Source organism: Heptranchias perlo, chromosome 29, assembly GCF_035084215.1.
Source record: "Heptranchias perlo isolate sHepPer1 chromosome 29, sHepPer1.hap1, whole genome shotgun sequence".
Classification (NCBI taxonomy): Eukaryota; Metazoa; Chordata; class Chondrichthyes; order Hexanchiformes; family Hexanchidae; genus Heptranchias; species Heptranchias perlo.
In genome coordinates, this window is record NC_090353.1 from 18,970,229 (window position 1) to 18,993,700 (window position 23,472).

The 23,472-nt window shown below is 41.2% G+C and overlaps 1 protein-coding gene across 1 annotated transcript in view; it reads left to right on the top strand.

Annotated features, from left to right (window-relative positions):
- Positions 1 to 7,802: 7,802 nt before the first annotated feature.
- The window catches only part of mllt1a (MLLT1 super elongation complex subunit a), a 64,584-nt gene continuing 48,914 nt past the window's right edge, over positions 7,803 to 23,472 (top strand). The window contains exon 1 of the mRNA XM_067968227.1: positions 7,803 to 7,930. Coding sequence (XP_067824328.1) covers positions 7,919 to 7,930 — 12 coding nt within the window. The 5' untranslated portion in view covers positions 7,803 to 7,918. The remainder of the gene's footprint in view (positions 7,931 to 23,472) is intronic.

Below are 23,472 nucleotides of genomic sequence, written 5' to 3' on the forward strand. Positions count from 1 at the left end.
CTTACACTGAACCTAATTATATTGTGGTCACATGTCAAATGTTCCACTACTTTTGATCACCTACTTCTCCACTACATTATCTAGAACCAGGTCAGGGAGTACTTCTTTCCTTGTTGGAGTAGCAATGTACTGACTGAAAAACTGTCCTGAACACACTGCAGAAAAAAACCCTCCCCTTTCTCACTGCAAACATTTTTGCTATCCAAATCTATTTTTGGATAATTAAAATATCCTACTATTATAACTTTATTATTCTAATTTATCTAAAAATTAGACTTCCACATCTGAGCACTGGATTAACAATCCTGTTTGTATCTCCTCCCCTTTCCCATCATAAATATCCAGTCGTCTACAGACCCTTCTCTCAGTGTATCACTTCACACAGGTTTGATTTCTCTCTCCACAGATGCTGTCTGATCTGCTGAGTATTTCCAGCATTTTCCTTTTTTATTTCCCATTTATACTAACTGATTGAAGCCACTTCCAATCCTTGCCAAGAACAATGTCTGATGCGGAACAACTTTAGTACAACCATCATTTTAATGAAATTCATAGTGTGCATATGTGCCTAGTGTTTCTTACCTGCTTTCCCTCTGTGCCAGTGTGTGAAGTGGGAACTGTTAAAGCTAATCTAGTGTTCCTCCTAGATGTTACCTGAGTAGCAGGATGGAATGGCTGGTTCCTGATTAATATGAGCCTCTTGGGGCCAAGATGCCCCTCATATTATCACAGCTAAGTGCCGAGATGAACCTGGTGGAAGCTGCACCTTGTGTGGTGCTGCATAGGAACAGGAGTAGGCCATTCAGCCCCTCAAGCCTGTTCCGCCATTCAATTAGATCATGGCTGATCTTATCTTAACTCCATTTACCCGCCTTGGTTCCGTAACTGTTGACTAACAAAAATCTATCAATTTCAGTTTTGAAATTTTCAATTGACCCCCAGCCTCAACAGCTTTTTAGGGAGAGAGTTCCAGATTTCCATTACCCTTTGTGTGAAGAAATGTGTCATGACATCACCCCCGAACAGCCTAGCTCTAATTTTAAGGCTATACTTCCTTGTTCTCGACTACCCCACCAGGGGAAATAGTTTCTCTCTATCTACCCCAACAACTCCTTTGATCAACTTAAACACCTCAATTAGATCACCTCTTAATCTTCTATATTCAAGGAAATAAAAGCCTATTCTATGAAACCTTTCCTCATAATTTAATCCTTTTAGCCCCGGAATCGTTCTGGTGAATCTTTGCTGCACCCCCTCCAAGGCCAATATATCCTTCAGAACTAAACGCAGTAATCTAAATGTGGTCTAACCAGAACTGCATGTGTAAGCTGAGCCTGCTACATTTTGCCGCATCCAAGGAGCTGGTGATCGAGCACTTATGTGCTGATATCTTGACAGACAGCACCATCATCTGAGGGCATTCCTGCCAAGCTCTTAGTACTGGGCACTTGCCTTGCGTGGTCATGAATCATGGGGGAAATAGACCTAACTGTACCAACCAGATTGATGAATCCCTGCCTAGTGGTTGTCCACCCTGCCTCATGGTTGTCAAGTATGTTTAAGCTCTCCAATATGGTGCTTGAGGCCTCTAAGGCAGTAATTTGAGCATCCAGGAAAGAAGCACAGATTGGCTTAGGGCCTCTGTCATGGGGGCTTCCTCTGAAAGTGTCCTTGGAGCTACCACATATTCTAGAGTGCACTGTAGCAGCATAGATGCAGGTAGTGGACGCCTCCACTGGACCTGCTATGACAAAACAAAGCACTTTTGTCTAGGATTTAGCGTGGTATGAACTTTTAAAATTCTGTCAAGAGCATAGGGAATTTAAAACTGTCCTAAGCTAGCAGATGCTCAGCACATGAGCCCTGTCAGCTGCCACATCAAGGACACAGAGCCTGAATCAATGGCATGATATATTTATCAGCATAGGATTTTGGTCTTACCATCACAAATCAAAACTGGTTGAGGGACATGAAACTGCGGCTGTACCCTTCAGGGTAGACAGGTTTTAATGGGCTAACTCTGTCTCGCTATCTATATCTTTCTGAGTGCTGAGGGACATTTTGAACTACTACTGGTCCACTTGCTTCTTGGTCTGTGAGTGATATTGTACCTCGCCTATCATTTATGTTTTTTTCTACTCTAGATATTTCTTGGGTTGAGTGTCTCAGTTCACTTTCAGATCAGCCTATGTTCTAGAGGGAGCTTTAACTTGCCCAGATATCTGGTAATTTTTTAGTGTGCCCAGGGATCAAATGGAAAAGCTTCCACTTTATTTTGGATTTATCACGTATTTGCACACTGTAGTTTTACAGTGGCTACACTTAATTATCTCAAGTAGAGAATAAAATCGCAACAAATACGCAGTTCTTTGATGAAGTAACGAAGAGGGTTGATGAGGGTAATGCGGTTGATGTTGTGTATATGGACTTTCAAAAGGCATTTGATGAAGTACCAAGTCATAATAGACTTGTAAGCAAAATTAAAGCCCATGAGATTAAAGAAACAGTGGTAGCGTGGATACAAAATTGGCTAAGGGATAGAAAACAGACACTGGTGGTGAACAGTTGTTTTTCACACTGGAGGGAAGTATACTGTGGTGTTCCCCAGGGGTCGGTATTAGGACCACTGCTCTTTTTGATATATATTAATGACCTGGACTTGGGTATACAGGGTATAATTTCAAAGAATGCAGATGACACGAAACTTTGAAATGTGGTAAACAATGTAGAGGATAGTAACAGACTTCAGGGGGACCATAGACAGACTGGTGAAATGGGCAGACTCATGGCAAATTAAATTTAACGCAGAGAAGTGTAAAATGATACATTTTGGTAGGAAGAATGAGGAGAGGCAATATGAACTAAATGGTACAATTTTAAAGGGGGTGCAGGAACAGGGAGACCTGGGGGTATATGTACACAAATCTTTGAAGGTGGCAGGACAAGTTGAGAAGGATATGGGAACCTGGGCTTTATTAATAGAGGCATAGAGTACAAAAGCAAGGAAGTTATGCTGAACCTTTATAAAACAATGGTTGGGCCTCAGCTGGAGTATTATGTTCATTTCTGAACACTATACTTTAGGAAGTACGTAAAGGCCTTAGAGAGGGTGCAGAAGAGATTTACTAGAATGGTACCAGGGACAAGGGACTTCAGTTCTGTGGAGAAACTTATACAAATGCACGGAGTATAAGGAATAAATTAAATGAACTACAGGTTCAAATTCAAATTGGAGGGTATGACATGATAGCTATCACTGAGACATGGCTGCAGGATGGTCAGGATTGAGAACTAAATATACCGGGTTATAAGGTCTACAGGAGAGACAGGGAAAATGGAAGAGGGGGAGAAGTATCCTTAATGATTAGAGATGAAATCACTTCAATGATAAAGGAGGATATAACGAGAGGTAAGCAGCCAACAGAGACCTTATGGGTTGAATTGAGAAATAGGAAAGGATCTAAGACTATAGTGGGAATTGTGTATAGGAGCCCTGGCAGCAGCTCTGAAGTGCTAGATTGTATAAATGCAGAGATTAGACAAGCGTGTAAGAAAGGCATAGTGGTCTTAATGGGGAACTTTAACTTTCACATAGATTGGGAAAAGCAGACTAGCAACTGTAAGAAAGGTAGTGAATTTCTTGAGTGTGTTCGGGATAGTTTTCTACAGCAGTATGTCCTGGAGGCAACAAGGGGGCAAGCTATACTAGATTTAGTAATGAGTAATGAACCAGATTTAGTTAACGGCTTAACTGTACACGAACATCTATCCAATAGCGATCATAACATGATCGAGTTCAATATAGTGTTTGAAAGGGAAAAAAGTGAGTCAGCTGCTAAGATTCTAGACTTGGGCAAGGCTGACTTCAATGGGATGCGACGGAGACTGTCCACAGTAAACTGGGCAAATCTGTTAATGGGTAAAACGACTGATGATCAGTGGGAAATGTTTAAAGAAACATTTAACATGATACAGAATCGGTTTATACCCCTGAGGGGCAAGAACTCTACTTGCCAAAAAAAACAGCCATGGACAACTAAAGAGGTAAGGGACAGTATAAGACATAAGGAAAGGGCATACAAAAAGGCAAAAAATGTCACAGATCCTGGCGAATGGGAAAGATACAAAGATCAACAAAGGGTCACAAAACAGATAGTAAGAGCTACAAAAAGGGAGTATGAAAAGAAGCTTGCAAGGGATATCAAAACCAATACGAAGAACTTTTATAGTTATATTAGGAAAAACAGGGTGGTCAGGAGCAGTGTTGGCCCCTTAAAAACTGAAAGTGGGGATATTGTCATTGACAATAGGGAAATGGCGGACATGTTGAACGATTACTTTGCATCAGTATTTACAGTCGAAAAAGAGGATAGCAAGCGGGAAATCCCAAGAAAACTAATATTGAATCGGGGATAGGAACTCGATAAAAATTAATATAAGTAAAGCAACAGTAATGAAGAAAATAATAGCACTAAAGAGTGACAAATCCCCAGGACCAGATGGTTTCTATCCCAGGATTTTAAAGGAAGTAGGTGAGCACATTGCAGATGCCCTAACTATAATCTTTCAAAGTTCTCTAGATTCAGGAACTCTCCCTCTGGATTGGAAAACTGCACATGTCACTCCGCTTTATAAGAAAGGAGAGAGAGGGAAACCAGGGAATTATAGACCAATTAGCCTATCATCTGTTGTGGGGAAAATGCTGGAGTCTATAATTAAGGATAGGGTGACTGTACACCTCGAGAATTTTCAGTAAATCAGGGAGAGCCAGCATGGATTTGTGAAAGGTAGGTCATGCCTGACAAACCTGATTGAATTTTTTGAAGAGGTGACTAAAGTAGTGGTCAGGGGAATGTCAATGGATGTTATTATATGGACTTCCAGAAGGTAATTGATAAGGTCCCACATAAGAAACTGTTAGCTAGGATAGAAGCCCATGGAATCAAGGGAAAAGTACGGACTTGGTTAGGAAGTTGGCTGAGCAAAAGGCGACAGAGATTAGGGATAATGGGTAGGTACTCACATTGGCAGGATGTGACTAGTGGAGTCCCGCAGGGATCTGTCTTGGGGCCTCAATTATTCACAATATTTATTAACGACTTAGATGAAGGCATAGAAAGTCTCATATCTAATTTTGCCGATGACACAAAGATTGGTGGCATTGTAAGCAGTGTAGATGAAAACATAAAATTACAAAGCGATATTGATAGATTAGGTGAATGGGCAAAACTGTGGCAAATGGAATTCAATGTAGACAAATGTGAGGTCATCCACTTTGGATCAAAAAAGGATAGAACAGGGTATTTTTTAAATGGTAAAAAGTTAAAAACAGTGGATGTCCAAAGGGACCTAGGGGTTCAGGTACATGGATCATTGAAGTGTCATGAACAGGTGCAGAAAATAATCAATAAGGCTAATAGAATGCTGGCCTTTATATCTAGAGTACAAGGGGGCAGAAGTTATGCTGCAGCTATACAAAACCCTGGTTAGACCGCACCTAGAGTACTGTGAGCAGTTCTGAGCACCGCACCTTCGGAAGGACATATTAGCTTTGGAGGGAGTGCAGCGTAGGTTTACTAGAATGATACCCGGACTTCAAGGGTTAAGTTATGAGGAGAGATTACACAAATTGGGGTTGTATTCTCTGGAGTTTCGAAGGTTAAGGGGTGATCTGATCGATGTTTATAAGATATTAAGGGGAACGGGTAGGGTGGATAGAGAGAAACTATTTCCGCTGGTTGGGGGATTCTAGGAGTAGGGGCACAGTCTAAAAATTAGAGCCAGACCTTTCAGGAACGAGATTAGAAAACATTTCTACACACAAAGGGTGGTCGAAGTTTGGAACTCTCATCCGCAAATGGCAATTGATACTAGCTCAATTGCTAAATTTAAATCTGAGATAGATAGCTTTTTGGTGCGCAAAGGTATTAAGGGATATGGGCCAAAGGCGGGTATATGGAGTTAGATCACAGATCAGCCATGATCTTATCAAATGGCGGAGCAGGCATGAGGGGCTGAATGGCCTACTCCTGTTCCTATGTTCCTAGACTTGAGAAGCTGGGGTTGTTCTCCTTGGAGCAGAAGAGATTTGATAGAGGTGTTCAAAATCATGAACGGTTTTGATAGAGTAAAGAAGGAGAAACTGTTTCCAGTGGCCGAAGGGTCGGTATCCGGAGGACACAGATTTAAGGTGATTGGCAAAAGAACCAGAGGCGACGAGGAAACATTTTTTTAACGCAGCGAGTTGTTATGATCTGGAATGCACTGCCTTAAAGGGTAATGGAAGCAGATTCAATAATAACTTTCAAAAGGGAGTTGGATAAATACTGGAAGGGAAAAAAAATTAAAGGGCTATGGGGAAAGAGCAGGGGAGTGGGACTAGTTGGATAGCTCTTTCAAAGAGCCGACACAGACATGATGGGCTGAATGGTCTCCTTCTGTGCTGCATCATATGATACTACTGAGATAAACTGTAGAATACATAGTACTCTTATATGGCAATTATTTTTCGACTGTACATAGAAGCTGTGTAACTTGACCATCAGTCTGACCAAGCATCAGATAGACGACTCTTTGAACCAGACAGGCTGAGAAATACTTCACAAAAAATGAACAGGACCACGTAGATTTAAATATCTGTAAACTCCAAAAAATCTGCCAATCAAATATGTATTTGAACTAATCTCATTAGATGTTTGTATTTAAATTGATTGGCTTTTCCCCCCCTCCCTCTGACATCTGGATCAGAGAAGTAACTGATCGCAACTTCAGTATCAAAATAAACTAGGCCATTTTCTTTACTGCGAGCTGGTTCGTAATCCCTTAATGATAGGATTAAAGAAGCCATCTCCATGCTACATCTTGGTCAAGAATGCAATTTTTGTCAGAAGCAACACCAACACAAGCTCAGAAGTAAGGATTTTCTTTCTTCCAAACGACACTTCAGAATTATAATCAGAGCCAAAAACATGGTGAGGACTCTTGCGACCGTTTGCTGATATCCTTCTTGTATTTAACTGCGCTGCCAGACCCTGTCAGGTCAGTCGGAGAACGTGTCGGTACAAAGAAGCCTGGAGATGGCGAGATTTTTACTCAAATTTTTCACCCATCTTTTGAGTCTTAAGACTGCGATCGTCTTCAATGTGCTTTTCATGGGCAATCGTACCAATTTGGCGCGCATCTCACGCAGAATTTAAAGTTTTACGGTCACTAAAGACCGCAATCCGGTAAATCTGACAGTGAAGTGCGGGTAATCTTAATCCGATGAGGATTATTTTTATCAACAAACTCAGAGAGCTTGAAATAAAACACAATGAGAGGGCGAGGTGGGTGACGGGCGGTAGGCAAGAGGTGATTAGGAATGGAAGACTTGACCCAATGCCTCAGGGTGAGGGTCAGGTGAAGAAAAGACCACCCTTCCCAGGAGTTGTTCCGCCCCCGGGTGGAGCTGCCCGCTGCCCGGCAGCATATGGAGGACCGTGAGCCCGACTCATGTGAATCAGCGCCGCCAATCCACACACTTCCGCGTCAAGGAAGCAGCCGGCTGCGTGACGTCGGCCGTCGGTCCCGCCCCCTCAGCCCCCGCTGATTGGGCGGCTGGCGGGGACCTTTTGTCTCTCCCGGCAGTGGTCAGCCCAGCTGTCAATCACCGGCACAATGGGCCGGGAGGTGGGGGGGGGGGCGGGCGCCGCGGCAGGAAGTCCCCGCCCTCGCGCCGCGCCGATTGGCTCAACGCCGCGGCGCCGGCCCCGCCCCGCCCTCGCTCGATTGGTGGGAAGGACGTTCTGTTTTGGAACGTTGTCGAGTGTCAGTGTAACAAATCGGCGGCGCTTCCGTTGTGGGAGAAGTCGAGTCGATACAATGCGAGTGTGAATTGGGGAAGAGGCTGAGGGAGAGGCAGCGGCGCGACGGCAACGCCATGGACAATCAGGTAGAGTCACCGCAGACCGGGCTGCAGGCTCGCTTCACCCTTCACTCCCGCTGCCTCACACATGCATTTTAGTTCCAGATCCCTTGGGCCTCCTGCAGAACCGTAGCGACGCGTACGGCAGCGTGAAAGTGCACGGTCCTCACTGCTGGAATTTCTTAAATTCATCCTCGATCTTGTTTGGAAAGTTTTATTTTCTAATTTTTTTTTTAAAAAAGCACTTAATGCAGTAAAGTAAATGCTGACGGCCCCGTATCTAAATCACCGAGAGGTCTATATATATAATATATATATTTGGGTTTAGTTGACAGGTACATGATTGGAAAAGGCTAACTACTGTACATCTTTAAGGAAGGCCGACTATAATCTCTGGAGCCCGGGATGAGTTTCTGAATTAGATTACGTGTTTGAGGGTTGAAGGTTAAGCGTTTAATAAGGGAAGAGTTAGCTTTTAAGGGTTCTACTTTAGTATTGAGATTAAGGATAAGATTTAGAGATTTAGGAGTTTAGAAAAAGACTGAGGTTTTGTGTAAGGAGAAATGCAGTAATAAACTTAAAATGGCAGTAACCATTTTTTAAAAAAAATCTTCATGTAGAAGGCTTCCAGCAAACTCTCTAGCAGCAGTCCAGCACACTCTTTAGGATGTTAACATAATTAATTAGTAATCCATTTTACTATCAGCTATTTAGTGAAGTCTATTGAGTCACATCTTGAAGTATTGAAAGTATAGTGCAAATAGGTAGCACAAGGATTCTCAGTGTTTTCCACATTACTAAAGAATCTTTCAAGATTAAAGTTTGATAACCCCCCCCACCCCCAAATTGGTATTCAACAAGTTGACAGTCTCAGAATCCATTGAGATTTTTATAAAATATATTTTCTTTCTGAGCCAAACTTTAATGTAGTTGTTGAAAGAATATTCTAATTATAAAAATAACAAGTGATTACATGGATACCTTTTGATTTCAATTTGTAAGCCAGTGTGTAATCATTTTTAAGATTTTTGCAATATAGTACAATGACTAACAACTGAGGTTGCTGGTAAATGGATTGCTGTGACATTTTAAATTCCTTTCAGTACTGAGCAAACAAATCGCCAGTTGCTGATACTAATTTTACATGGCAAAGCATATTTGAATTTACATCAAAGGAATATAGTTTTCCACCTCATTTGGAGGACTGTCCATGAAAATATTTATAACAAAAAACCTAACTACAGGCAGAACATTGCCAAGCTGTTCCTCTGATTTTCTTACATTCATTAAATACATATTTTTCCAGAGCTGAAAATGAGTTCCAGTTATGACAAATACAATATTTTACTGGGCAATGGTGAGATATGAAGCATATTTTTATTGGTGACGTTAACCGTAACCAGCTTGTGACTTTGTTGTTCTTGTGTTGTCTGGTCAATTTTGCTCATGGAGATACTTGCATTAACCATGACATGGTCTTTACATCTTAACATTGTGTTGTTTAATGCCTTTGATAATGAACTTGAAATATGGATAATTCACTTTTCTCTCGCTACTTTCAACTAGATTTCTGTACTAATTTAAAAAGAATCTTAGGTTGTTTGGATTTTTTTAAAGCTTCAGTTTTCTTTTCTCACCCTTCCTTTCTTGAAGTTGGTGACTTATGCTGGGATATGATTCTACAATGGGTGGGAACCTCTTGGTACCTCATCAAGTGGTGATTCTTAACATTTGAGCAAGGGCAATGACTGACAACTTGGGATGGCTAAGCCTGATCCTATGGTCACCCAATGTCCACATATACTCTTCTAGTTGGCATCGCTAAAAATGATTTTTCCCTCAACCCACATTATTAAAACAGATGATCTGGCTATTTATTCCATTGCTGTTTGTGGGAGCTTGCTGTGTGGCAATTGGTTGCCATGTTTTCCAACATTACAACAATGACTACACTTCAAAAATACTTCATTGGTCTTTGGAATGTTCTGAGGTAGTGAAAAGTGCTATATAAATGTAAGTCCACCTTCAGATGATGTACATCTTTTTGTCTTGATTTAGCTTGATCAGTACTGTGCTGTAAACTTATAGAAAGCCCAGGGAATCATGCCCCCAACTTCCAAAGTTGTAATGTAAATTTGTCATGATTGGGTATGTATAGTATTAGTTTCTAAAGATAATGGATAGATTTAGCATTGGATATACAGACTTGGATTACAGCTAGGTAAAGATTTGGCATTTGACTTATGATGGAATAATAACTTTAGATTTACAAAATATATTTTAAAACATTGGATTATCTGTACAAGAAATGGTGGATTCTGATTATAGTTTGCATACTTCACTATAGAATCCTATGTTGTAGGATCCTTTTGAATTTTTGGTTTGTTTTAGTAGGTATGTGTGCTTTAAAGCTGTAGGATTGATTATGTTGGTACTTCTAGGAGTTATGCCAGGGAGGGGTTAGGATTCTTAAGACTTTTTTGAGGCTAGGAAACTCATATATTCCTTTTTATAAGGTTGTTTAAAATTCTCTTCTCCCCTGCTCCCTCTTTTTCCCCCTTTATTAAATAAAATGTTACACCTACATCAATATTTTAATCAGAACTGAGTTCTGCCACAGTGCATGGATTTCTAGCAAACTGTTTTCAGTATTGCTGAATTGGTTAGACTCTTGTCGCATTTTAGGATTTTCAACCATTTTACCATTGAAGAATTTGGGAACACTTTTTATATTGAAGTGTTGTGTTTAAGCTAAAGCGAGTTCGCAGTAGGTTAAAATCTACCATGAAATTAGTGTTTTGGGGGGGGGGGGTGAATTGTGTGGTCAAGCCAGTCGAGCCAATCATTGTCCCAAATCCTTAAGAATAATAGTTACAATGTGTATGTTGGGGTGTGGGGGGGGGGGTCGTGACCTTGTTTCAGACACTTCCAATGGGCTTTTACACAAAATGTTGGGAGATACCAAATACATGCATACAAAACATGGCTGGTCCTCCAGGGGGTAGCTGGATAAGTGACAGCCCTACTGAGCAATCCTTGGACAGGAACGAAGTGGGATGGCCTTGAATATGTGTTTAACACTTTAGTTGCTTCTGAGCCCACACATCTGAGTAGTGCTCAAATTTCTGTGCTTAGAAGCAACAAAAGAGCGAAACACATATTCAAGGTCAGTTGGTAAGATTTGCTGAGAGAGGCTCCAAGACTTAGGCCAGTCGGCCTCAAGGCCCCACAGTAAGCTTTCAGTGACGGGACTGACCCGAAGAAAGTCTACCTTGGACACCTAACTGGGGCAGTGTGGTGTATTATTATTATATTCTTTATTACTAAGGAATGACTGAAGTTCAGGTGAAATAAGTAGAGATTTACTTGCTGTGCTTGCTGACCTACATTGGATCCCGGTCCACCAAAGCCTCAAATTTAAAATTCCCATCCTTGTGTTCAAATTTCTTCATGGCCTTGCTCCTCCCTATCTCTGTAACTTCCTACAACCCTCCGAGAACTCTGCATTCCTCCAACTCTGGACTCCTGTGCATCTCCCATAGCTTTCACTCCACCATTGGCAGCTGTGCCTTCAGCTATCTAGGCCCTAAGCTCTGGAAGTCCCTCCCTAAACTTCTCCATCTTTCTCTTCTCCCTTTAAGGCCCTCCTTGAAACCTACTTCATTGACCAAGTTTTAGTCTCCTCTCCTAATATCTCCTTCTTTGGCTCGGTATCAATTTTTGTCTGATTACAATTGAGAAACGCCTTGGGACATTTTCCTATATTAAAGATGCCATGTAAATACATGTTGTAAAATAAAGCAACTTCATGATTCGTATTTGGCCTCGTCTCACTAAAATGTTAATCAATTTTTAATAAGATTGGAGAAATGCACATGGGAGGATCACGATATCCGATTCATTTACCAAGGGAATATCATTGTTACATACCCTGTGTTACACTGTCACACATTTAGGTAGTCAGTAGCAAACATAAGCTCCCGATTGTGAGGGACATGGGCCCACTTATGGGAGAGACCGCTGACACATACCCGAGAGAATATCTACAGCGGACCTGAAATTTGTTAGACTCCCTAAATATATATAGTTCAGTCAAGGGTGCAGCGGCCTAGTCATTTACCGCTGGATTTGTGAGAGGTTGTTTCAGTATTTTTCGCGTGTCGGTTTTGGTTTTTTTTCTGAGGTAAGAGATTTTTCTTGAGTAGTCTGCTTTCGGTTATTTTGTAGGGAACTGCTATTTTTTTTAAATAAGTGTATATGACATTTTAGAAAAAGTCGTTGCTGTCAGCTGTAATGTGAATAGATCAGTGTGCACATCCACTAATCGGACGCTACCTCAATTTCTGTTGATTTTAGTCACATTGAACAGGTGAAAGGTGCGACATTGGACCCATAAACTGTAGCGGTTGGGAACAGTTTTTTTTTGTGGTTTTAGCTTCCATTCGGGGTTTTCTTTTACCCTGTGACTAGAATGTGCATTATAGCTTGGTGGTTCTGCACCTTGTGGCATGATATAGGCACATCGACCAGGTAGGTCCCAAATTTGATTTGTGGCCTCTGCTAGCTTAGTCAATCTCTATGAGGTTGGCAGTGTAGCACTACGATTAGCCCTGACGTGCCAGACCTCAAAGCGAAAAATCCGACGAGATTTCAGTCCCTGTTCTCCAGTGATCGCTGCTGAATGTGGATATTAGGTGAGGATAGGATTGGATTCAGCAGGGATGACACTCGTGGTCGAATAGCCCACCGACACTTGCTGCCTAGATTCACTGATAAAGAATGGGCATTTATTTGTGTGAGGTACTGTTGCCGATGGAAGCGTACAACATCATAAGTCACAAACTGCCAGGAAGTGGGCTATGAATAGAAAATTCAAAGCGGGGGGAAACAGATGAACAAATTCGACTGATACCTCAATATAACAAAGGTGCCCTTTTCTGTATTGTGCAACATTACTTTAATAAAGATACGATCAGTTAGGGTTATGCTGAGGCCCAGGTCAACTAACTCGGCACATATCTATTACTGAACCCAGGTCCTTACTGGTTTCAAGGGCTCAGTGCATTTATTCACTGAGTCATTGGGCAAGATTGCATGACATCACTTAAATACTATTTACAAAACACTTTCTGACTCAAAATTGATCCCTATTTGCCTCAGCTTTGCCTTTTAAGCCGTGTATAATTGTTGTTGTAACAGGAATCCACCACTATCTGATTGTAGTTTGCCTCAAAAATGAAGCCAAATGGGTAACCGTTGTCTTGAATCTCTGAGATCTCACACTGAAGTCCATTGAGAGAATATGCACACAGCAGGGAGGGAGGGGACACATTGTGGTGAAACTTAGTTGTCGTATAAACTGTTCAGCATGTGGACCTGCAGTGATGATGGGTCATGCAGAGGGGCTGCTTTGGGTATGCATGGAATGGTTGAATTTGGGGTGATACACTCATTTCCCTGAAGAGCATATTAGTGAGGTAAGTTGGGTTTTTATGACAGTCTGGCTGCTTTCATGTTTTTTTTTCTGGTGTTAACCCACAAATTACCAGATTTATTAAATTCAGTCTCTCACTTTGCTATGGTGGGATTTGAACTCATGAGACTCTGACTTGCTAATCCAGTAGCATAACCTCTAGGCTACCATACCCAATTCCAATATGCCATTGTATCACTTCCAACTATAGCACTTCGAAATTTGAGAGTTATATTGTCTTGCCAGATTCAGATTTGTATTTATCAAGACCGGGTTCTATAAGGACATCCCTTCTTGATGTGGTGCGTGGGTATTGAAAGCCCACTAATTAATACTGGTATGATTAAACAAGAAGCTTTTATTGAGAAAATGTACAGTCAAACATTAAAATGTCTTTTAATCATTGTCACTGAGATATATGAAGTGCGATTCTGAGGAATCTGCTTCTGGAAGAATAAAATACTGGTGACCCTACAGTTGTGATACTTTGAAGACTTTGGATATCACAGGGCACTGTATGCTTCTGTGCCCTGTCACTCCTGTTGTTACTTATGACACCTCCACCACAGTCAGTGCATATAATAATAGACAATAATTTTAAAAATTAGTGTATTTCACTTTTTTTGACGAATTTAAGAGAACAATTCAGTGATGACATGATCCAGACTGTGTTAATCAAGATTGTGTCTACACTTGGAGACAAGCAACTACAGGATCTCGTGTTTGAGGGTGACATGATTAAACACAACATGTTTTTTGACATACTTGTCTGATTTCCAAGAGTTTGTGATTTGTGTTTTCCAAGGATAACATAATTAAATGAACCTCTTGCTCCTCTCGTTCACCATGTTTCCAGAAGAGAGCTGACCACAAAAGTCCCTTTTATTCAGAAATGTTGTAGCCCAATATTCTTGGATTACTTTTGATTAATTAATTTGAAGTTTCTTTGACTAATGATACTCAAAACCTGCCTGTCACTTGTGATAATTGCAAAGTGTGAAAGCTGTCCCCAAGAGTTGCTCCTGTTCTATTGTGTGCGTAGCAAACGTTTTGTCGAATGTTAATTTTGGACTGTTTACAAGAGTATGGTTTGAATAATAGATCAGAAATGTACATGTGTGGAAAGCATGCTCATCTCTGGTGAGGTCATTGGATGCATTCTTTCTGCCATGGAACGTTGTTTATATAAATAATAGATTGTTACGTTACAGTGAAATCAGCCTGATTAGTCCGTTCAAGTTGCTGGTGTCTCTTAAGTGCAGAGTTGTGCGAAGGAGGGAAGAACAGAAGGGATGGTCATAAAATGGGGGAATGGGAATGCCGTGACAGATGAGAGGTTGGGAGGGAAGGCACATAAGTTGTACTATAATTTTTTTCCAACTGGTAATTGCATTCTTTTTCTATTGGATTATTGTTTCACTTTACCTCCCCCACTATCTGTGCTTCATTTTTCTGATCTTTAGTCTCTAGTGGTTCTCCTGTGACTCCTGCTCTCTCGATTCCCCCTGATTAGTCAGTTAATGGCAGCAGAATGTGACGTCGACCAATCCAGAATCATTAATGTGCTGACACATCCTAAACCTAAGGCACAAAACTGTTTCCAGGTATAGCTTTGAATTTGAGCCTTACCCTGCTGAATAATCTGAGACTCCCTGTGCGAGAACACCAAATGCCACGGGTATGTATCTGTAAATCTGAAATTTAAGCCTTGACTTTTTCTTCTAAACTACAGTTTCAGACTGAGTTACCAGTGAACAGTCATGAGCATACAAACGCTCACTGGTGAGTACTTCCATTGCTCTAGTCTCCCATCTTGCCAGATAGAATAATTGTCTTTTGTAGAAATGTATATGCACCCTTTCCATTAATTCTCTGGTGGCCTTGTCTAGAATATTCTGAAAAAAAATTGGTACCTGACTGCAGCATTGCTTGACATGATTGTAGATGCTAATGGTTTTGGATATTTCTCTCTGTCATAATGGTCCATTTGTAGCATTCTCACCTCTGAGTGAAGGGCATGGGTTCAAGCCCCACTGCAGGGATTTGAGCACATCATCTAGATTGACAATGCAATACTGAGGGAGTGCTGTATTGTCAGAGGTGCCGTCTTTCAGATGAGATGTTAAATTAGGGCCCTGTCTTCTTCGGGTGGATGTAAAAGATCCCATAGCACTATTTAAAGAAGAGCATGTATCTTTCAACCAAGACCACCAACAACAAATTAACTGGTCGTTATCTCATTGCTGTTTGTGAGACCTTGCTGGGCACAATTGGCTGTTGTCAAAATAAAAGTAATTCATTGGCTGTGAAGCACTTTGGGACATCCTGAGGACGTGAAAGGCACTATGTAAGTGGAAGTTTGTTTTTTGTTCCCCTGCACTTGTATGATATTATCAGAAGTATTTAGGTAGCTGAACTTTCGCAACAGCTTCTATAAGCATGGACAACTCATTCTTTCAGATGATGATGTGAGGTCAGTTAAAACCAAGTAGAAGTCCACATGTTGCTCTCTACTCTTCTCTTGCATTTGACACACAACAAATATCATGTCGCTTGTGCTTTTCTGTGACTAGAGTCCGCATTGACCAGCTCTTGTCTTAAGACTCAATGATTTTGACTAGTGGGTGATTAAAAAGTATTTTTGTGAGTATTTGACTAGCAGTTGAGTGGTGGAATAGTGTGGTACAGTATTTATCACAGTCACACTTGTGCCTTTTTCTCTTGTATATTGTAATCTTGGCATCCTTAAGTTGTGGGACGATTTTCTTGTTTCCAGATATTTTAGGATAAAGATGACAGTCAGTCAATTGGTGCTACATACCTGTAATAAAAAAATCTGCTATTCTAGCTGGTTCAGGTGTTTTACTGTTGTTCATTGAATTGATAGCTTTGCAGATCTCCTGCCTGAGAGGATCAGACATCATAATGAATAGGGGACTGCTCGACTTGTGAAATCTCGGCCATCATATCATATTAGAAGGTGGTCCAGTAGATCTTTGAAATGCTCATCTCATTCCCAGAGTATGAGTGGTTGGCAGTGATAAGAGACCATTTCATCTTTTAAGGAAAAATTGGATAAATATTTGAAGCAGAGGAAGATATGCGACCGATGGCGACAGAGCAGGGCAAAGGAATTAGTTTTGGATTGCTCTCACAAAGAGCTGGCATAGCAGTGGGCCGAATGGCGTCCTTCTGTGGTTCCATGGTAAGCAAGGTGACTAATGCTGTTTTGAGTAGGGCCAACATGAATGATATTGGGCCACAAACACTCTTGATTTGCCCGATAGAAAGTATTTATGTCCTTCTGATCTGCTAGAGTTTGTAACTTTATTAGTTTTCCTACCCCATAATGCCTGATAGAATCATAGAATGTAACACAACAGAAACAAGCCATTTAGCCCATCAAATCTGCACTGAGGTTTTTATTCACGAGCCACCTGGTCTAACCCTGCTCTTCTGTTCGTTCCCCATATCCTTTTAAATTCTTCTAATTCAAGCAACTATCTAATTTCTTTTTTAAAAAAAAAATAATTTATGGACTCAGCAGCAACAGTTTGTGGCAGAGGATTCCACAATCTAACCTGCCTGTGCATAGACACTTTTTTTCTAACTTCCCCTTTAATTTTTTACGTGTGTGTTCCCCTTAAATTTGTGGCCGGCCTCTCCGTATTGTCTCACTGAGAAGTGGAAACAATCTATCACAACTTGCCCTATTTTAACTACTCATAATCTTGAAGGTCACTATTAAATTATCCTTTAATCTTCTAAGCTATAGTTGAGGCTTTTTTTTCACTTCTCAAGTCTCTCTACATAATTGTAACCCCCCTCATCTGATAACCGCTTAGTAAATCTAAGCTGCACTTTTTCCATTTCTTTTATATCTTTCCTATAATGGGCTACCCAAAACTGAACACGTTACTCCAGCTGCAGCCTTACTGAAGTCTTGTGCAAGTTCAACATTACCTCCCTGCTTTTGTAGTTGAGGCCTCTAAGGCTCCTTTTGCCTTTTTGTGGCCTTATCTACTTGTGCTGCTATCTTTTAACGTGTATCTGTTTGCTACTTGCTAAATCTGACCATTTAAGATGCATATCCTCTCCTTGTTCCTTCTAGGGGAATCAAGGGCTATGGGGATCGGGCGGGAAAGTGGAATTGAGGTCGAAGATTGGCCATAATCTGATTGAATGGCGGAGCAGGCGCAAGGAGCCGCATGGCGTATTCCTCCTGCTTCTTGTGTTCTCGTGTTCTTACGTGAAAATGTATCTTATAATTTCACAATCTTCTACATGACCTTCATCTGCCATCCATTTTGCCATCCATTTTTACATCCTCCTGCACAGTCCTTTGAAATGTTGACCTCTTTCAAACTTATAAAGTCTAGCTGTTTGCTCACACTTTTGCATCATTGTGGCCAGATTTTAAAAAAATACATCAAACTAGCCTGGCCAGCAGTCTGTACTGCATTTTGCCCTTGTAGTGTCAACATGAGAAAGTCCAGAGCGAGGAGAGGCCTTTCTGTTCATCTTGATCTTATGTAAGATTATTCTGACATGGATGTCCCTCCCATACCACTGGTTGTTGGCCTACTTTAGGGCCACTATGTTTCATCTTCCATTTCCTGAAAAGAAAATGAAGCAATGCTAATATTTCTATAACCCTCAATTGCCTCTTTTCATTAGGTAAAGGTGCTAACTGACCCCAAATCAATGACTTTCTTTGAGAGTTTGTTCCACACATTCACTGTCCTGTGAGGGCAAAATGGGTTTTCTAATCTTGCTCGAGGCGTGTGAATTTTGTGCTTGTAAACTTCTGCCCTATGCTAATTGTTCAAGTTAAATTGATTTTTACTTCCATCTCATCTGTATCTCATGTCTTCCCCCACTTCTCTAGGGAAACAAAGTTTACTTGCTTGAGCACGGAACATACGTGAAGGCACTGGTCTCAGCAATGTAGGCGATCTCACACATGAGCCAGGCAGCGGTATCATTGGAGGAGACTGTTACCCACACATGCCGCACCCCCGTCAGATGTGACTTTCCCCTTGCAGTCGACCTTGGTAGCATGGCCAAGCACTTTTGGCTACAGTGGAGTATTGGATTCTTTCTTGATGGTCCAAGTGTACAGGGTACCAGTTGGCTACAGCTAGCTTTTTTTTTGTAGATTTTGCAGGATACACATCTCCGACTGGTTGATAACACTGTACCTGGTTGGGGACCTGTTTTGTAGATGAAAGGGTCAAAGCAAACAATTTCATTACAAGCATTCTGTGGGGCTGTTTACAGTACAAGTTTGATTGACAGCTGAATTTGTGTGGGCAAACACCCTTTTCAATGCTGGAAATAGCTGACCATCTGGTCTAGCTACACTTTTTAATGGCCCCATTGTTCTGGGATATCTTCAAAGGAATTTAAGGCTATATTTTGGACCGTATAACCCAAAGACATCAGTCAGTCTGAAGCCAGCAGGGATGTGGGTAATGTCAGGGACTTTGTGGTAGCGTGCAGCCATGAAAGAAGTAAAGAAACTTTGTTTCAAGGGTCAGTTTAATGTAGGGAGTTCGTGCAAAAAAGGTGCCTTTGCTATTGATGCTGAAGAGATTAGGAAAGTTTGTAACATACTGTTTGCACTGGGTATTGTTCATTTACTTGCTTTACTATTGAATAAATCTGTCTAGTGGTTTGTAGCCCAAGGCGTATTCTGTTAGTGTTCACCCACCTACCGAAGACAAGGAGGCAGCACATGAGCCTGTTATGGTGACCAGAGAGACCAGGGTTCTCTGTCTGACCCCAGAGCCTCACTACATTTACCAAGCTATTGGGCAGGTTAAGGCACCCTCTGCGTCAGCGGGGGGTGTGAGATCTGAGATCTACTTATGGGAGTGGCTGATGATGCTGAACGCAGAGAAAATATTCAGCATAAAGACCCAGAAATGGTGAGGAGACAGAAACTCACAAAAGGGGCTGATTCGATGACCTGTGCTAATTTTTTAATGATGAAAATTTGGAAGGAAGAATTGTTCACATAATTTATTTCCCAAGCTGTGGTGGGTAATGGAACACACACACACACACACACACACACACACACACACACACTGACTTTATCGCCACCTATGCTTTATTTTATTAGAGTTCAAAATCACTTGCTCCTTATAGACGGATACTTAAAATTTGGAAATAATGATTAATAGAATTTTATTTATTTTTCTCCGTCTTTTCTAGTGTCGTGAAATGATTTAAGCTTTTCTTTCCAAATAAAACAAAACCGAATTGAATTCTGAAAACTTTCCAGGTAAATGTTTTGCAAAGACTAATTACACACAGCTTTGCTTTATTTATACGTTCACATTGAAGGCATTCTAATGCAGCTGTGTGAAACCTTTTTTCCCACCAAAATTAGCCCTTATGGGTGGCGCTGTCAAACTCCAGGACCTCCATTTGAGTTCTGCCCAACCCCTGGATAATCCCACTCTTAATATTGCCAGAGCCTAGGGCTCTTCTGTGCTACTAAATTCCTTACTGCCAACATCCATCCCCCTCTCCAGTACTGCTAAACATCTACATCCAGCCTGGTGCATATTGCTGTGTGTCCGAGGCAAACAATGATCCACTTTTGCACAGAAGCCCGCTTCAGCACCTTCAAGCTGTTTAAAGTTCATGGGCTAGGAGCACTGGAAAAGGTTGCTCCCCGATTTTCACTAGTAAAGGAGCAGCCTTTGAGTTCACCGGGCCCAGCAATTTTGAAGAGATGAAGCCTTCTTTTCCATTTCACCATGCTGTTTGGTGGGCTCAGTTTCTGCTGCCCGTGTTAATGGAGCAAACTTCTTTTGAAGAGAAAGTTATATTCTTGAAGATAACGGAATCTTTCTGAAAATATCCTGTTAACTAACAGAGGGGGGAGGAATAGAGAGAGAGAGAGAGAGAGAGATAAATGGGGGTATTGGGGGGAGTCTTGAATAATGTTGCTGTTTTGTTTATGGGGGAGGGAATCAGACTTTTTTTTGTGCACGGGGAAGGTCTTGCTCTTTTGTGCCTGGGCCTTGCATTATTATATGCATCCCACTGACCAGATTGGACATCTCTGTTCTAGGCTTTAGAAAAGGCAGGTAATAAAGTTGAGTGCAAATAATCAGGGCCACTGATTTACATGCAAAAATGGACAGAAATGCGGGGATTTTAATTGGAAAAGAACTGGTAAAACCACAATGACTTATTCAATAAGCCACCCCAATTATACATTATGCATTACATGGCTGTATACCCCATATTATTAGAACGGTGTATCCTCCAACTCACTGTGAGCATCGCCACAGGAGAGTCACTGGAATATATCTAATATTTTAAAAACGTGTCTTTGTGCATTCCCTGTCTGCATCACTTGACTTTGTTATATTTTTGTGGCACTTTTTGTGTCACCCTTTTCCATTATAAATTCCTGTGTCTACATTTGTAATGAAGAATGGTCTATGTAAATTCATGACTCCACAATCTGGTGGCCTTTTAAAGCTGGTGGGAGAGAAGTAGCAATAGGGTGTGTGAAGAGTTGGCGATTGTGGTGGGAGAGGGGGTGGTTTATCTGCCAAAACTTTTTAAAAGCTAGCACCCATATTTTTTCCAAACGGGCTGGTGAGCTCGATCAGCACTGTTATGGCGGTGGGGAAACCTGGTAGTGGGGCCTAAAGACATTCCAGAGCTAACGTTAGCAGGGCAGAGCTGGTAGACAAGCCGAGACAGGAATAAATCGCGTACCATTGTGCCTGGAGCTGGGTGACTCGCTGCATTGTAGGCAGGACTGATTAGCAGGCAGTGTCACCTATTGAAGTAATAGAAGCAGGTGATACTTCTAGGTGTTACCAACATTGCTAAAGCATTACCAAGCCCTGAGAAAAGAGGAGGTTTTTGTGGGGGAAAGTTCTTGCTGGCGTTTCTGGCATTAAATGACTAGTTTTATAAATAAGTTTTAGTTATTTTGTTTTCTCAATTATGTAATTTTTGAAAAAATGTTTACCATGTTAAAAATATTAATTTTAGCTGCAAATACTCACTTGACTGATCAAGGAAAAGGTGACCCAAGTTGTTTGGAACTAATTGAATAGTTTGTTTTGTTTTATGGCTGTTGCTGGTCCCTGATTAGGAGCCCTTTTTAAAAAAAAAAGAGCGATTTTGTTTGGTTGGGCTTATGACAGTTGCTGTCTTACCTGTATATACTGCTTTGTGATTTGCAGATATTCCTACCTGTCCTTATTTCAGCAAATTAGCATACTAAACTTAACTGTGTCAAAGATCCACTTTAAGTGTGATGTGGAGATGCCGGTGATGGACTGGGGTTGACAATTGTAAACAATTTTACAACACCAAGTTATAGTCCAGCAATTTTATTTTAAATTCACAAGCTTTAGGAGGCTTCCTCCTTCCTCAGGTGAACGTTGTTCACCTGAGGAAGGAGGAAGCCTCCGAAAGCTTGTGAATTTAAAATAAAATTGCTGGACTATAACTTGGTGTTGTAAAATTGTTTACACTTTAAGTGTGACAGACACTTTACAACACACTGTGGATGCAGCCAGATGCTAGGCTGTTAATTATATAGATATGTCTGTGTATCTAAAAATTGTGGACAATGTGATGAGAGTAGGGCAAATAAATGTAAGACGGAAACATTTTTTGACATGGCCATAGAGCATGAAGCATTCTGATTGGCTCAGATGGTCCAGCAACTACCCAAGACTTACTTCAATGTCTGACAACTCCCTTCCCCACCAAAGATCAATGACTAAGTAGTCTTGTTGCTTTATCATCCATTCCACTATATACCTTGACAATTAATATTTATATTAAAAAATCCCAACAGTTCTGCAAACAGAGCTCACCAATAAACTTGCCTGTTCCATGTTACAATAATTTCACCTCCGTAGGCTTCCCCTCTCTGTGATCTTAGCCTTGCCTTCTGCTCCGTTCGCAGAGTTCCTCTCATTTTCCCTTGGTCTTCTCTGATTTGCTGACTCTTGCCTGCTCGCTGCCTTTTGGTGGCTCTCTGTCCATGCTTGGCCTTTTCAGCCTCTGCACCATGTGCCACCTCAGCTCAGGCCCTCCAGCAGGCATTTCTGTGCAGAGCATTCCAATATCACTTCACAAAGAACCTCACCCATTCACTCTGTTCCACACAGGCAAAACCAGCACTGTGAATGTTTTGTGGAAGTGACTGTCCAAACTCTGCTCAAGTACCGTAATGTTCAAACAGGAGATAGGTTGGGTACACAGTACAAATATTCCCACACGTTTAAGGGGTGCAGTAAAGCTGGAGTTCCAAAATAGAGAAATTAAAAGAGGCATAAGACCAATCCAAGGTTAATTAATACAAAAAAGGTAAAAGAAAATAGAGTGGAAGCAAAAAAAGATGAGGTTAGGAGGGGATAAAGAAATACGACAAGTAACAGGGAAAATTTAATAGAATTTATGAAAGGAAATCACCTTTCACAATCTCAGACTGTCCCAAAGCATTTTACAACCAATGACGTACTTTTTAAAGTGTGGTTGCTGTTGTACTGTAGGCAGCATGGCAGATAATTTGTGCACGGCAAAGACTCACAAACAGCAATGAGATACATGACCATATAATCTGTTTAAGTGATGTTGGTTGAGGGATAAATCTTGGCCGAGATATCTGGAGAACGCCCCTGCGCTTCGCATTGTGCCATGGAAAGTTTTACGTTCACCTGAGAGAGCAGTTGTACCTCTGACAGTGCAGCCCTCCCTCAGCACTGCACTTATATGTCAGCTTGGATTATGTGCTCAAGTCTCTAGTGGGGCTTGAACCTACCACCTTCTGACTCAGAGGCGAGAATGCTACCACTGTGCCAATGTTGACACCTAATAAAAGGATTTTATAAGTAAAGGAATAGTTAGAGAGTAAGGTCGATTTTAAAGATGGAAAAAGAAATCTTGTGGTGGATGAAGGAATGGCGGCGAAATTAAATCAGTACTTCACTTCTCTACCTCTCTTTCACAGAAGTGCGTGTTACAAAGTTTGGGTTTGTCTTTGATACTAATTTGGGTAATATGCTCACTCCCATAAACAGTTGAAGCGTCTTGCATCCAGCAG